The sequence below is a fragment of the Pectinophora gossypiella genome, chromosome 24 (genome assembly GCF_024362695.1).
Source record: "Pectinophora gossypiella chromosome 24, ilPecGoss1.1, whole genome shotgun sequence".
NCBI classification, from domain to species: domain Eukaryota; kingdom Metazoa; phylum Arthropoda; class Insecta; order Lepidoptera; family Gelechiidae; genus Pectinophora; species Pectinophora gossypiella.
In genome coordinates, this window is record NC_065427.1 from 5521786 (window position 1) to 5538269 (window position 16484).

The 16484-nt window shown below is 35.1% G+C and overlaps 2 protein-coding genes across 2 annotated transcripts in view; one reads left to right on the forward strand and one right to left on the reverse strand.

Moving 5' to 3' along the window:
- LOC126377881 (dual specificity tyrosine-phosphorylation-regulated kinase 2) overlaps positions 1–16484 on the reverse strand; it is a 233723-nt gene that overhangs the window by 58136 nt on the left and 159103 nt on the right. The window lies entirely within an intron of this gene.
- Positions 393–12781, forward strand: LOC126377911 (uncharacterized). The gene is made up of 2 exons (XM_050025967.1): positions 393–613; positions 11370–12781. Exons 1-2 carry the CDS (start codon positions 572–574, stop codon positions 11904–11906), a joined length of 579 nt encoding a protein of 192 aa, XP_049881924.1. The 5' UTR covers positions 393–571; the 3' UTR covers positions 11907–12781.

The following is a 16484-nucleotide window of genomic DNA, read 5'->3' on the forward strand; positions in this document are numbered from 1 at the left end:
ATGATAGAGGTAAAAAGTGTCGGATCGGTACAGCTTTGGTAAATCCAAATAATTAGTTATCATTATTGTCCAGACTTAATATAAGTATTATATTTATCTATACGTTTTAAAAATCCTTCCGAAACATTTGAATTTACGATTATGCCCTACTGACTCAAGACATCCATATTTCATTTAACAATTACAGAAACGTCAGTGTTTAACAACAAAATTTCCAGAAGTCCAGAAATACAGATCACATCCAGCGAAATCCTCACGAAACGAGATCACCAAGTAACTGGAAGAGAATCGGGAGCGCGGTCTGCGCTCGCCCTAACAGTTCCTGAGAATCCCGACTGCCCAACCTATAAATATGACGCTGAAGCATTCTCGCTTCAGTGTTTCAGGAGAGCTCTAAGCGAACACATCGTAACGTGCCAAAAGTTTCTAAAACTAGTGACAACGTGAGAAACCCCGCGTAATATTTACCCATTACCCAATAGGTTTCGTAATTCAAATTTTGGCGGGATATCAAAGGTTGATTCCAGTGTGTGGTTTCTTTTTGTGGATTGTGAGGGATTGAGCTGTCAGAATGTTGGATAAAAGCATCTTCGGCGGTAGTTGGGAGAGCGTGGTAAGTTTCTAACTTGAAACCATTCCTTATCTGTCTAGTTTTCTAAGACATATTTAAGGTTTGATTAAAGTGACTTGGCATTTAAAACTTTAGGGTATTAAACTGTTGAGATTAGGTTGTTTGTTGTTGGTGTTATCGACAATCCTTCACCCCCCAAAGCAATTCCAACTGTACCTATATTATTACACTTTCAACTCTTAAATTGTCATAAATTATATCCAACTTTATTGCTCCCATTACAAGTCTAAGCACTCTTTATGTGATAAAACAGAAACCACAAGTTCAAAGACCTTCAAATTAAAAAGAAAACAAAATAAAATTTCGAAACGGCTACTATAAACAACTTAATGCTTATTTGGTCCGACTACATAAGGTGATTGCGCAAAGTGCATGGCCAGTTTTAACGCTTTAAAAGGTATCTGACTTGTCTATGGTCAATGACACAGGCGCGTGTGTCGAATCCAATATGGCCGCGAGATCTTGACATTGCTTATTTTCACGGTTAAGCTACTAGTAACTTTGAAGTATTTATCGGCGTCAATCAATGTTAAAAGTTTGTTTCTGTTTCTTGATTGAAAAGTTTCATTTATAATTTATAGTAGGAGTAGTTTACAAGTCACTTTAAATAAACCTTGTTTTTCAGTTGATTAATACACGAAAATTATACATTAATCATCGTTAAATTGAATTGACCTCTTTTGAATAATTATCACAACTAAATGAAAAAGTAATTAAATTGACATTTAAAAGAGATTTTAATGTCAAAAGGCCAGTATGAATTACAGAATGCGACGCATTAAAAGTTGAACACAGATAATTAAATTCTCATGCCCTTAATATCACTAACCAGTTGCTGGCAACTTGGCATAAAAAGCGGAAGTGGGGTCCGGAAAAAAACAATTACGCTTTGTCTATGGAAAACTCTCACGGACGCTATTGTTTGAAAATAGAACTGTCGTTTAAAATCGAATGTCGAGTATGGCTTTCAGTCATTTGCGTGATTATGGCTTTTACATCTTACTTTTTTACATTGACAAAATGCAAAATGCTTTCTTGTGTCTTTATAAAATTATCTTTACAAGCACACTTCTTTTCTTTATTTTCAACCTACTTGCTATGGATAAACTCACAAGTGATCATCGAACCACAAGTAATCAGAAAACACTAACCCAAATTAGAACATTCCAAACAAGCACAAATCAACAATGGCATTATCTAGTTGATTGCATTATCTCAAGCATAGTACATCAATAATAAAGATTAGAAAGTATTCATCACTCAAACAATGAACTGTCAGAGCTGTGAAAATCATCTACCCGTTTGTCAGTGACCGGTTTTAAGCGAATTATTTGACAACTTTCACCACTCAAAGAAAGTATACTACGCATATTTAAGAGCCGTAGTGATACTAACTAGATACAGCAATAAAATCTTGTAGAACTATAATAAAGCCATTTTGATAAATAATTCATGATTATACGAGAACGGATGTATAAATCATTCGGATTGTAGACTTTGAAAGCAATCGTCGAGATGTATAGCGTTTCTTAAATAGATCGTTTTGATATACTTAACTGTTATTAAAAAACTGTCATCCTGTGCTTCTATGCTGTTCTGGGAGCAAATAAAAAACATAGAAAACGTTCAGCTGCTTGTCTTCCCGGGCATGTTGTAAAAACCGACAGAGGGATTGTGTCCTCTAACATGATGGACTAATGTTATGGGCGATAGGCTGATCCCTTATCACCATAAGGTTCATCATATCCAGCTTACGACATCGTATCAACAGTGGCTGCAAGTTGTCTTGATTACTTGTGGCTCTGCCCACCCCATTAGGGATTACGGGCGTGAGTTTATGTATGTATGTATGTCATCCATGTCTTTCAATAGCTTACATTGCGGTTCTACCGCGTCTTATAGTGTATAAACAGCTTACTTAAAACATAAATCTGAATAGTCTTTTCTATAGAAAAGATTTATTAAATATCTTACCGCCCGCGACTTCGCCCGCGTGTATGTCGATTATCGCGCGCGGTATATTTATTCCATCCTTAAATAATATCAAAACTAATTTATGTTCTTTCTTAAGATCTAATCTATGTCTGTAATAAATTTCATCAAAATCGGTTCAGTAGTTTTGCCGTGAAACCGTAACAGACAGAGTTACTTTCGCATTTACGTATAATATTAGCAGGGATTATTGGGGTTGTTTTTAGGGTTTTTATAGCTTAAATAGGTGGATGTTATCGTAACTTTTACAGCTAAATATGTAGCTTCATCTAGTTACTTGGTATATTTGTTATATTTTAAAGTATAAAATTTATGTCACCTACTGTACTAGTACAATCTCTCAGAAAATTAAAAAAGTCTTCTTTTAAACCGTCACTACAACTTTCGAAATCGTTCACTGGAATAATCCACATCAACGAATGCTGGCTTATTCCATGGAAATGGTTTTAATACATACATATTCACACTCGTAATACTCGTCGTTTTTTTTTTTTTTTTTTTTGTCTGTGTACTTATTGATTTCCGTGTGGTTTCTGTCCTGTGTTAAATGTAATGTACCTGTCTGTCTGTGTCTGTGGTGTCCGGAAGTAATAAATGTTTCTTTCTTTCTTTCTTTCTTTCTAATACCTATCGGTGTCGGCAGAACCAAAAATCGCAATTTAACGTGATCAGTATGTAAATTTTACAGTTAAATATGTCAACTTGTAAAACTTGCAGGTGTACTTGTAACATGTAAAGATATACGCTTTTGCCTATCCAGTTAATGAGTTATATTAACTCCATGGGAGGTATACATGTTGTTTATATATTGAAAATGTAGACAGATTAAAAATGAGAATGATTCACAAAACCAGGAAAAGATTAGCTAGATAATTGGCAAGTCGCAATAGTAAACAATTGAAGAATTTCTTAACGTTTTCCTGAGAATATACAACCCTCTGAAACAAAGAATTCTAATTGGGATTTTTCACACAAAGCTGTGGTTTAAACGGAATTACATACTTTTATTTTTTCATAAAATAATTGTATAATATAGCAAAGGTTATTGTTCCTTGTCAGCCTTGTTTTAAAGGGAATTTATTAATTTTCTTTTATTTTTCTGTGTAGTTTTTAAAGGTGATAAATCACTCTATTTTCTATACAATCAGTCTCTTTGTTACTCCATGAATGTATAAATTTAAATAATTTCAAAAACGTGGTATTGGGTCCTCGGTGGACACTTGTAGAACCATACTTTACAGTCAATAAAACAGAGTACGTTGATCCGTTGACACTTTACAAGTCATTAAACTCTGATCAGCAACGTTATACCATGACTGTACTCAATATGCTATGGTGCAATACTTAAAAAAAAGCATTACTCAGAGAAAAAGTTGGGGGAAAAATGCGTGTAGGCAGACTACAGTTACTCAGAAAGTCTGTCGTCAGAACTATTTTTAATTGTCGCATAACGTACTGTAGGTTGTTAACCTTCGATATATATCACGATAGATAGATAAAGTTTATAAATAAGTCTTAGTAGGCCATCGATTAAAGGTGATTATAGTTGTTAGTGGCGCCAAAAATAGTCTGGTATTCGTCTTCTAAATTTAAAAGCTAGTTTTGTTTTTTAAATGTCAAACGTTCCGAAATGGAACTGCTTACTTTTTATTATTTTAAGGCTGGGATTGCAAACTTTTTGCCTTATTTAAATAGCTAAACATTAGTTCCATAGGCAAACTGTTTTTGATGTAAGCATTACATTGCAAATCTGAGGAGGATATCTAGCTGTAAATAAAAAAAAAACCGCTAACTCTTAATGTTACTTTTTACATGACCATTCGCACACGAATAACGGAATAAAACATGCCGTTCTGAGGAATAAAAACATGTTTGGCACAATACGTGATTTTGCATAAAATATTTTTTACCAGATATCATACATGCAAAAACAGCTGATCCGAAGTCATGAATGTATGCTTGCTTGCATATACGGTCACGAGCATTAATATGTATACAATTTGGTACCATGTCACATTAAGTTTTTTTAAAGAATTGAATTGTAAATCTCACTAAATGTCAATTATGTTAGTGCGACAGAGTCCTAAAGTGGGTACATTATATTGCTCATGACTGTACACAGAAAAGTGTATTAAAACATAATATTGAACAATGACGATAAGGAAAAGTCTACAAGTACAAATAATATTTATTGAAAAATATTCAATATGAGATCTAGTATTTTAACGAATCTACGGTGATAAATAATAATAATAGTCATAATAACGTTTATTTCCACAAAAAAAAACTTGCATTACAAAATTAATTATCTCCATGCAAAATTTGAAACTTGTAGCACTTGTAGTTTCTGAGATTACCTCATGAGTGAGTCAGTCAGTGACTGAGTGACCTTTCGCTCTTATATAAATTATATTATACCTAGATATTTAATATTCTAAAGATAAAACTGAAGATAAGAGATGTGATGTTGGAGGAGGATGGAAAGCATAAGTTGGACAGGGTTACTAATGAAGAAATGCTAGTAAGAGGAAGGGGAAGACCAAGAAGAGCTTACATGGAACAGATTAAAGAGAAGGCGAACATCGTGTCTTAAGGTGGCGGTTCGTGCCGCGACAGAGACAGGAGACCGCGACTGGAGACCGCGACCGAAGACCGCGTCCGTTACTTGACGTTCGTTACTCGCGTCTCGGTCTTCTGTCTCTGTGTCGCTCGCGAACTGTCGCGTATACATTGCCTAACGTCAAGTAACGGTCGCGGTCTCCGGTCGCGGTCTCCTGTCTCTGTCGCGGCGCGCACCGCCACCTTTAGAAGTCAAAGAATTAGCCCTTGATAGACAAGAATGGAGAACGCTACACCGACAGGAGTGTGGGTCTTAAATTGATGATGATGAAGACTACAACATACTTATAGTACAGTATACAACTTCACCTTGCGGTATATTTTCATAGGTGCTAAACGTATTAACAGAAGTAGTAACCATGTATTAGGAAGATTTACAGCTAACCAAATCACAAAAGACAAGGCTCCGACCTTAGAGTGCACAATAAAATGGAGTCACGATCTGTTATTGCGCTACTGTGCGATGTAAGCGCAGTCTCGTACACGCTTACATTAACTAATGGGTTGGACAGAGGCACAATTAATAAGAGAAACTGTTCATTGACATTTATTGTTCTTGTAAGAACGAAACAGGCAAGCTCTATATTTTGCCTAATGTGTAGAGTTTGTGAACTTAGTGTTTGTATAGTTAAGGCTTGGCTCTACATGAGATCTGATAACTTCTTGACATTGTGATCAAAGTGATCTCGTCTTGGCAACATTTTACATGAAAACGTTTTTGTTGGGATGAATTTTACGGCAACATCATCATCATCATCAATTTAAAGCCACGCTCTTGTCGGTGTAGCATTTTCCATGCTACTTTTTTAGGGAAAAATAGGGCAGTGGTTTCCCTCTTGCCTTCCGCAACAGGCATTCAAATTCAAAAATATCTTTATTCAGTAGGTAATATAGTTACACTTTGAATCGTCAATTTTACATAACGTACCTCCCATCCGCCTAAAACTACTGCAGCTTCTCACAACCTGTACAGCCGAGGAAAAGAAGCTGCAAGAAAAACCTTTTCAAAATATATATACACAATAATGACATATGACCATCACCCATAATAATGGTCCATCATGATGGCACTATTGGTTTAACGACATTCCCGGGAAGATAAGCAACTGAACGCGATATATGTTTTCCATTCGCTTCCAATCCAGTGTAGCGCATTGAAGTAGCGAACAAAACGTTTAACCTCCTTTCCGTCGCGCAGTCGGGTAAAAACTAGGTTCAAATGGCACAGGTCACGGGCGCTATAGTAACGTGATTATAATTGCTACTTATTAACATTGAAAAAGCAAGATGTTTTTTTTTTTTCAACTGGTTATACGCGATGATCACTTACTTGTCTGTCATTATACCCAGCAACTAGTTTATTTAAAAAAAAACGGAAATATGTATTTTTTTCATTGTTAGTACCTAACTATATAACAGCTAAAACATTACAATACATTTGCCGAAGGATCCTTCATTTGAAGGATGCTTCAAATAGGTTCGGTCCTTTACATGTCATGCATTCTGGTTATTTAAATCTCCAGCCACCCCGATAGGTGTCATAGGCATGAGTTTATCTATATATTTCTGAACCAAGCTTAAAATATCCCAGATACAGTACAAGTATACTGAACTGGGACAATAATAGTCGTTGCATTGAAAGCTCAAGTATTGTTTAAAATAACACGCGACAAAATTAACTATACGCTTTTAGCGTTATCACCTTCAACGTTATAATAACGCTAACGAAAATAGCACGAGATAACGTCAGAAATACTACACGCGTTATAACGTAACGTTACAAAATGGGGACGTGAAACACAAGACGACGGACCACCGACGAAAGAATAACATGGACATACCGCCACGGAGCGAGTTCTATTTCATTCCAGAGAAATTACCTGAAAAAATAAAAGACAAGGTTATTTATTACATCACTGGAAACATTCTTCATTTATCTCTTTTAATTAGACCGTGTTAACTAACTGCTAAACATACTATTTAAAAGTGACCCATTTTCACCGCGACCTAAATTTGCAACAGTGAAAAGTTTTTTTTTAACGGCAACCCATTAAAATGATGTTGCACAACATTTTAATGGGCAACATTGGACACTGTCAAAACAGAAGTCGAGCGAATTTCTTTCTGTCCACAAAGTGACATGTAAAATGTGGAACTCGCGAAAAAATGCCTCGCACAACTCGAAAAATTTACATACGAAAACATATAACAACTTTCAATCAGGATTATCTAGTTCTTAATTGGTCAACATATTTATTGCTGTCTAATAGGAACTTTCACACTAAACTTTTAAGATGATTTAAAAAACGAACCTGTCACTTTAAAATCCATCATATCCATCTTAGGATTTCGCATCACAAGTGGGTAAAGATTGTCTGCCGATCGCTTGTCTGTCCAGTCCATTAGGGACTTCGGACGTGAGTTTATGTACGTGATATCTTGATATAATCAGCTGTTATTTGTAGCAGAGTTTAGATATTATGCAATGGTTTTATGGTGTTTCTTGAAATTCCCGGCGACCGAACGATAATAGGTCACACAGAAATAACCTGTCTATTACTGGACTCATTAGGACACGCTGTATATATAAACTCACGCTTGAAATCCTTAATGGGGTGGACAGAGCTACAGGTACGAACAGTGCAACTTGCAGCCACTTTGGATGATTATACGACCCTTTTAATCGCACTAATTATAGAAATAATAGATTTTTTGCTAAGAACGGTAACAAAAATCACTACGCTTAACGGTTTCAACTGTGACATGTTTGGTAGTAGAACTCAAGAGCGCCAAATCGCTTCTTCTTAATGAACCAGATCTGATTTCTTAGCATACTTAGCTTGCTTTGACTAAACGTTACCCAATATTTAAGATTTTCCTAAAATTTGTGATAGCTTGACAGTTACTACAGTACTTATAAGATTTAAAACTTTGTAATTATGGCCGTAGGCTTCCATAATGAAATAAAATATCGATCCAATACTAACAGATGACCACTTGATGAGTCCGTCACCCATAATGGTCCATCATTTTAGAAAGTACACAATCCATCCCGTCGTAAAACGATATAACCCGGGAAGGTAAGCACCTGAACGTGTTCTGTATTTTGTTCTGTATAATGCGCTCCTAGACCTGCATAAAAGCCAAAAAAATATTTTTAACATAATATTTTTAATTATCTTATCTTACTAGCCTAAAGTGACCAACTGCTGGGCAAAGGCCTCCCTCCATTTCATCCAGGACTCTCTCCAGTGCTTCCTCCGGCCAGCTTAACATATTTAAAAAAAAAAGTCGTCAGGCTATTATTACAGGCGTAAAAGGTTAACTGGGTCGTTTTAGCAAACAAATGGCTTTGCTTAATTATTATTTCAAAGGGCAACCCTTTACTGGAAGAGTTTTTGCTAAATACCTTTTAAGAACTTATTTGACTTCGGTACCTTTTAATTTTACCTTTCATTTGTATTTTGTCGAGAAGGTCGAATTTGTTTCAAGTGTTGTTTTATAATGTTTGTTTTCATTAAACGTGCTGTTCATTAATCTTATAATAGGAAAAGGGTAAAATGGTTTCGGTGGCCTTTGGATGTACTTAGTGGATTTTATCACACACCAGAAAAATATATAGGTTATTTAGGTATAAGAATATCTATATTAAAACAACGTAATAAAAATTACAAGTCCATTCCCATCTCTACTATTAATAAATCACACGAAATAACACACTTCTCAATTTCGTAAGGATTACCTAAAAATATAAAATAGAAGAAGGAATAAAAAATAGGTTTTTAATTCTTAATCAATAATAATTAATTCTTAATTAATTATTGATCAGGGAGATCGGCCGGAGACTCAAAGTCAGAGGGGGTGACCCTAGGTCTGCGTCTTACCTGGTCCAACGCCTGTCAGTGGCTGTGCAACGGGGTAATGCCGCTAGTGTAATGGGTTCGTTTGGACCTGGTCAGAATCAGAACACTTAAACGCGTAGTTGGACGTGACGAAGTTACGTATGTTTCTGATTATGTGACAGATTGTATTATTTCTAGTGTATCATTTTTAATATTATTCTTAATGATAATGTTCCAAATTTAAAATTTGAAGTCGTGTTTTGTTGAATAAATTCGAAAGTCTCTAATTTTTTGATGAGAAGTATATTTTAAAATCAGAACATGAGCCTTACAGTCTCTTTCGAAGTAGACTCTACATAATATTAAAAAAAGAAACTTAAAGTACAAATATGCATTAGGCTAATGTAGTCATTACCTTCGCAAATTGGTTTCGAATCTTCTCAGAAACTAACAAAATGTAAATAAAAACATGTTTGTGCACCGAACTTTGCAAAACCTTGGTTCAGTTAACCTACATTACATAATAACTGCTTTAGTACACTTCCTACTTAGTAAATCACGGTTAAAACACATAAACTTTGGTTTGAAAGTAAACTCTCAGATGTAAATGTTTACGTTAAAAGTAAAATTGGAATAAAATTATTATTTCACAATTTAATTATCATTCGTTCTTCGTATTTTGATGGCTACTCCTTAAGAAGTAAAGCGTGGATATAAAACCGTATAAAATTGATGGTAATATATAAAACGTCACAATCTATATATATTTTCCAATAGCCACTGTTTCAGCATAATTCTATAATAAAGACTCATATTTTAGATCCTAATAAGAATAAAGATGTTGAACAGACCAGCAGATATTGTTTATAGACATAAAAAACTATAAAACTGGCTGTTCACTACACGAAATCTAAAGTATTGTTCTACTATTTAATGTTTCTCAAAAGCTTTTAACAAAAGTACAGTTGGATTTTCGTAAAAAACTAAACATACAAAAACTCCAAACCATTTCCAAGAAGCTTCCCATGGTCAAATTGAGAATAACCCAAACGTAAACTTTACTTTTATCTGATTTATTAAAGCTTCTATCGTATTAAAGACACAGTGGAATAGAAGCCACGTAAAATTAAAAAAAAAACTTAAGCCATTTAAAAAAAAGATGAAGTGGCCATAAGTCAGTAAATGTACCATCTGGTGGTGGCAGGTGGCCCTCCAGACGGTTTGGCACCGAAGGGCTTCCTAACACACGTTCTGGAGACAGTAAATTACACCGTTATTGGCGTAAACAACATACTACCACATAATTATTATAAACAGAATCTTAAATCCACACGACCAGTATTATTCTTGGAGATGCGAGTTCGACTCAAAAGTCGTCGTTGGAAAAGAAATAACAACTTTTGTTATAAAATGAAAAACTTGGTATATACGCTTGCCAATTACATGCGTACGGTCACGAGTACTAATATGTATACACTTTGAAACACACATTAACTTTTTTGACAAATTAAACCGTAAGTCTCATTAAATGTCAAATATGATAGTGCGACAGGGTTCTAAAGTGGGTACATGATATTGCGCATGACTGTACACAGTATTTACCGTAAATGAAAACAAACAACTATATGCTTACTTGTAGACTACACTTGTAAAGTGATCAATACTTAAACAACTGTTTGTTATATTTGAATTAAAATGAATAAGCTCAAATAAACTTTACAAGTATTTCATAATGCTATAAACATTTGTTTATGTCGTAATGTTCAGGAATGTCTGTCATCTTAAAATAATAACGTCATTAAAACATCTTACGAAAATACAAAATTAAAATATTTGTCTACAACTGGTCCAATCACCTCATGAAGGGCCGATCCTAGGTCATGTACTACGCACAAAACGTTATTGGTACTTTAAATAGTTCAAGATCTTACATGACGCTCAGTATTAATGATTTTGATACTTTACGTCTCCACTAAATGCCAAGTTTTCGCTTTATAGTTGTTAATGTTTTGTGAATGTTTAAAGATCCATTTGTCTTGCTTTAGAAGTCAGTTGGTTATAAATTTAGACATGTAGGTTATAAGATGATATAATATGCGACAGGGGCGTTTTAATTTACAGTTATTTGATAAACAAAATGTCTTTTGCGAAGTGAATTAGGCGTATACTTGACTGAATTGCCAATCCGACATAGATTTAAAACCATTTCCCGTCGAATATCCCTTATGAAAGACAGGGCAATATTTCACAGTGCACAATCTAAATTACTCTTCTCTTCTTTCCAGATTTCACGCGATGACTACGAAATAGACTACAGTCCTAGCCCTAGAGGTTCACCTCTAAAGGACACATCCAACATTCAGGAGGATTCCTACTGCATCAGTCGGCACAACCCTAACAAGACCTTCAGGAGGGAATCAGTCATTGCATCGTGGAAGAGTTTGAAGAAAGAACGCGAACAGGCTTTAGGGAAGAGGATCATCTATGTAGACGCTGATAATTATGAAGATTACTACGGAAGGAATAAAGTCAAACGCTGCAAGAGTGAGAGGGTCGCTAATGTTCCGAGAATCCAAAAGAAAGTAAAGAGGACGTATTCAGTTCTCTACAGATACGATCCTAATGAAGAGAAGGTGGTTAAGGAGTACAAATACCAGCTGCCTAAAGACCCTGAAGAACCGGATTTTCCCATCCAAAGGTCGGTGTCAGAACCGTTTTTAAGAGCAGAAACTAGGACGACAAAGAAGAAAGTTAAACGGTCGTTCACCACCCTTTTGAACATCAAGACCAAATTCCTAAACATCTTCTCTTCTAAGAGCTAAAGATACTTGTAGTAAGGACTGGGAATAGTTGCTCAATTCTGCATTTTATTTGTAAAAACTGGTGGTTTTATTTCCTGCAACAATTGGATTGAAACTGTCAGTTGTTTTGGCATTCGTGCCCGGCAGTGGGAAAGCCAAGTGTTTTTTATAAATATTTAATTGTTTCATCTAGTCAATTTTGTATATCAAATTTTACATAGAAAATAAGAATTGGCTTAAAAAAGTAGTTAAAGAAAAATGCAATGTTTCTGATGCAGAAATTATTTATTGATAAAGTTGACTTCATATACCTATATGCTTACTTGTAGATTACCTTTGTAAAGTGATCAATATTTAAACAACTGTTTATAAATTGTAAACAAAATCATACGTCATATAACCACATGTCGTCATATTTTGATGCAAACAGCTTTAGAATAACGTATCAAAGAAATCGTAAAGCGATTTTTCGTACCAAATTGTATTCAATAGTTTTAAGATTTTGGCGCACGGATGTGCGTAGGCCAAGTAATATAAGTTTACATAATTATGTGATAAATTATGTGTGTTGTGATAGTTTTAGTATTAAGATAATAGACTTCAAAGTTGTATATAAAATTACAATTTCTGACAGTCGGAATGTATCTTGCCAATAATTATGTAGTTTCATATTTTGTGATTCAAAATACGAACTTTTACAGCTTTTAGATATAATATTTTAATTATTTCATTCCTTATAAGGGTAAATAAGTTATAGTCATTAAAATAAATGTACAACTAGATTGTATTTTGTACCTTAAGTAAGTAGTTAGGAGATAAATAGAATAATAAATTCATATCATGATACAAAAGTATCACAAACATATATTAGACAAAGTATAATAAACGTAATTATAAGAAATATATAAATTAAATACATTTTTATATCAAAACTGATTTTTATTTTAAATCCCACGATCACTCCTTATACATGTCATTTTAAAACCACCATTTTGATCAAAAGACAATGCACAAGGCCAAAAAAAGGTCACATATTTAAAAAAAGAAAAAGAGTTGATTTATGGCATCAAATATCGAGGCAAAGGCCCGCATGTCAGCTGCCATTGTTAATTTATAAACTGTGGCAGATAATAGTTTCATTGTACAGGCATTAATATAATGCGGCGTTCGGCAATGGCTGATAAGGCGGGAAAACTATAAATTCACACAGAGTATTATTACGGTATTATGTTTAAGAGAAATACAATAAAACACTTAATGTGAAGGCGAAGGAAAAGCGATATAGATGTCACTTTTTATTTAATTTTTATTCTATTATTTTGTGGATACATCTATTAGTGCCAAATTAGTACTCTACTACTATTTAGGCAAGTCAACAGATACCTTAAACTTGTCCATGATATTTAGAAAATTAATTTACATGTGCTGAGAAACCGATAGGCACCTCTATTTTACATGACTCTAACTGCAACTCTATTTTTAATTTTAAAATATAAATAAATAAAGAAAATATACAGATTTTTTCTTTAAACACGATTTGGTAAAAGGCCATCACGACATTTTCCCGTAAAACGTAATTTTAATTAATAATAAAATCAAATTATCGGAACTTTGCCATTTTCCAGAAACACGTTAATAGGCATTATGCCTTCAAAAGTGCCTTTATAAGCTGAACTCGGATGCAAATATTAAAGAGCTTTCTCACAGTGCGATGAAATTAGTGCTTTATACCAAAACAATTAACAACTTAAATATAGGATATATGATCACCTAGTATACTTTTTACTTTTGAGTTATGACTATGACGTCATCAAACATCTAACTTTGTGTTCCATAATGGTCTAATACTGTAACAACGTTACCCTTAGATTCATGATAATGTAAGTGCCTTCAGAACTTTATTTATTTACTAGTAATTTAACTTTAAAACCTATATCGTATGTTAGTCACATGTGACACAAATTAAAACCTTAAAGGCTTTAGTGTCCACTAAATTTATTTTTTGTTATATTCCATGTTGAAATGAATAAAAAAATCTATTGAAAAAAATAACGATAAGGCCGGCATTTGCCATGTACTTAGTTAAGAGTCTTTTTGTAATTATTTCTTTTAATTTTGGTGCAATAAAGTGTATTTGTATTATAAAAATCTAAAATCGCACATTTATGCAGTCTCCGATCGCGTCAAAACTATGACATCGTCAAAAATGGACAAACGTAGTTTTGGTTACATGTGGTCTGATACTGGTAGCGTTACCCTAAAATCGCACTTCTATGCGATATCCGATCGCGTGAAAACGAATAAAGAACGTCGTCAAAAATGAACAAACGACGTAATTTTTGTTACATCATCATCATCAGCCCATTAACGTCCCCACTGCTGGGGCACGGGCCTTCCCTATGGATGAATAGGGAGATCGGGCCTTAAACCATCACGCGGGCCCAGTGCGGATTGATGGTTATTAACGACTGCTAATGCAACCGGGACCAACGGCTTAACGTGCCTTCCGAAGCACGGAGGAGCTCGAGATGAAAACTTTTTTTGTAGTTACCCATCCTATGACCGGCCTTTGCGAAAGTTGCTTAACTTCAACAATCGCAGATCGAGCGCGTTTACCGCTGCGCCACCGAGCTCCTCATTTTTTCAATCCCTCAATTTTTGTTACATTGTGGTCTAATACCGGCACCGTTACCCTAAAATCACACATCTATGCGGTATCCGTAAGAAAGCTCACTCACCGATAATTGCAATCGTTTAGTGGAGAATTAATATGTAAATCGAGCAGCTCACCCCTAATAAGGTTGTGGGGAAGTAGATTATGTATTGAGGCCAATAGTATGCAGAGGCAGCCCTTAACATACATTGACGTGGGAAAATGGTACCTAAGCTGATAAAATGGTAAGATAGATATACCCTATTTCGTCTTTTTTCATGTCTTCTTTTTTGTAACTCTGCATACTGGTATAATAAATAAATAAATAGAATAAAAGTACGTAATTTTTTAAAGAGCGATTTTCCCATAGTCGAGATTTTTGTTATTAAACTGATATTTTCAACGCATGTTGCAGAATTGGAGTCGAAGGGATCACCATTAGTAATTTCCCATTCATAGTAATTATGTTTAATAAATAAATATAATGCAGGACGGAAAGGACAAGTCACAGGGACTGTAACCTGGAACCTGACAGAGGGCAGCATTAACTGTCAGTACTATTCAGAGGCGGAGGACAGTCCTAGTACGGCTTTGAAATAGACTACTCTGGGCGCCATCCCACTCACGTCAGACAGAGTACTGCGGGGCGGAAGGCAAGGGGGAAACCAGTGCGCTGTTTTCCCCTAAAAAAGTAGCATGGAAAACGCTACACCGACAAGAGCGTGGCTGATGAAATAAATATTAACTTTTAAACACTCCATTAATCCAAATAATTGAGTCAATTTGTGGAAGTCCTCGTAACCTATGCAGCTGTGAAATTAGTCTGAAGTAAAACAAAGTTGTTATGCGCGTTACACATTGTATATTCAAATGTGGCTCTTGCCATGAATGGGGTGGGTTGGTGTACCTACTTGTGCAGTGTACTGTTCACTACAGAAGTCGGGAATGAAGAGTACTTGATTTTTAAAGCGAACCTCAAAAGGAAAAACGGAGCCCTTATAGTATTACTTTTTAGATAAGTAACATTTTTTTTTGTAAGCTATACCGGTGGGATATAGGTTTTAGTTTATCACCGGCTTTATATGTCTGTTTCGAACGATTTATAACGTCATTGCCTCGAAGAAATGCACTTTCTTTCATGACTGTGCAAGTCAATCCTAGACAGATATGAAAGGTATAATAAATATTAAGTTTATGTTTGTATGCAATTTACGGATAAAATTCAAAGTTTTAAACAAATTGACTTAAATCATCGCAAAGATTTTGCTTGACATCACCATCATCATGGGCCTTCACATCTTGATCAGATGATTTATACAGCGTTTCTCTGGCAACATTTTAGCCATACTGTTGGCAACGCCAACATAAAATTTATATTTTCTTTACTGTGACAACATTTTGTCTCTTCACTTCCGTTCTTGCTCTCCATTTAACTACTGTAATGTAAACATTTTTTGTACGAATTTTAATTAAATTCAGTAAGTTTTGCAATTCTCTGGACGTTTTCATCTCAGCCTTAGCCTCAGATAACCAGCCCTCACAGCCATTAGGAATTTTACACCCCAATCCTAACATTGGTCCTTCGAGTCGGATATGAACCAGCGACCTATGGATACACACAGCCGAACTTTTCAGCCGAAAAGTCCAACACGAGAGCGGCAATAGCGTCCGCACGACTCGCATACACAAATAAAATCACGGGATTTCCAGGATTTGTGCCCGCTTAATGGTAATAAACCTAGCTGGCAGGGATTGGGTGTGTATATACATACATACATACATAAACTCACGCCCATTTCCCACCGGGGTAAGCAGAGACTATAGAATTCCATTTGCTTCGATCCTGACACACCTCCACAATCATCAATCGCTTTATACACGCACGCCGGTTCAGAGTAGATCGTACTGAACCTTTTCTAAGGACATCTCCAACTGGGTGTGTGATT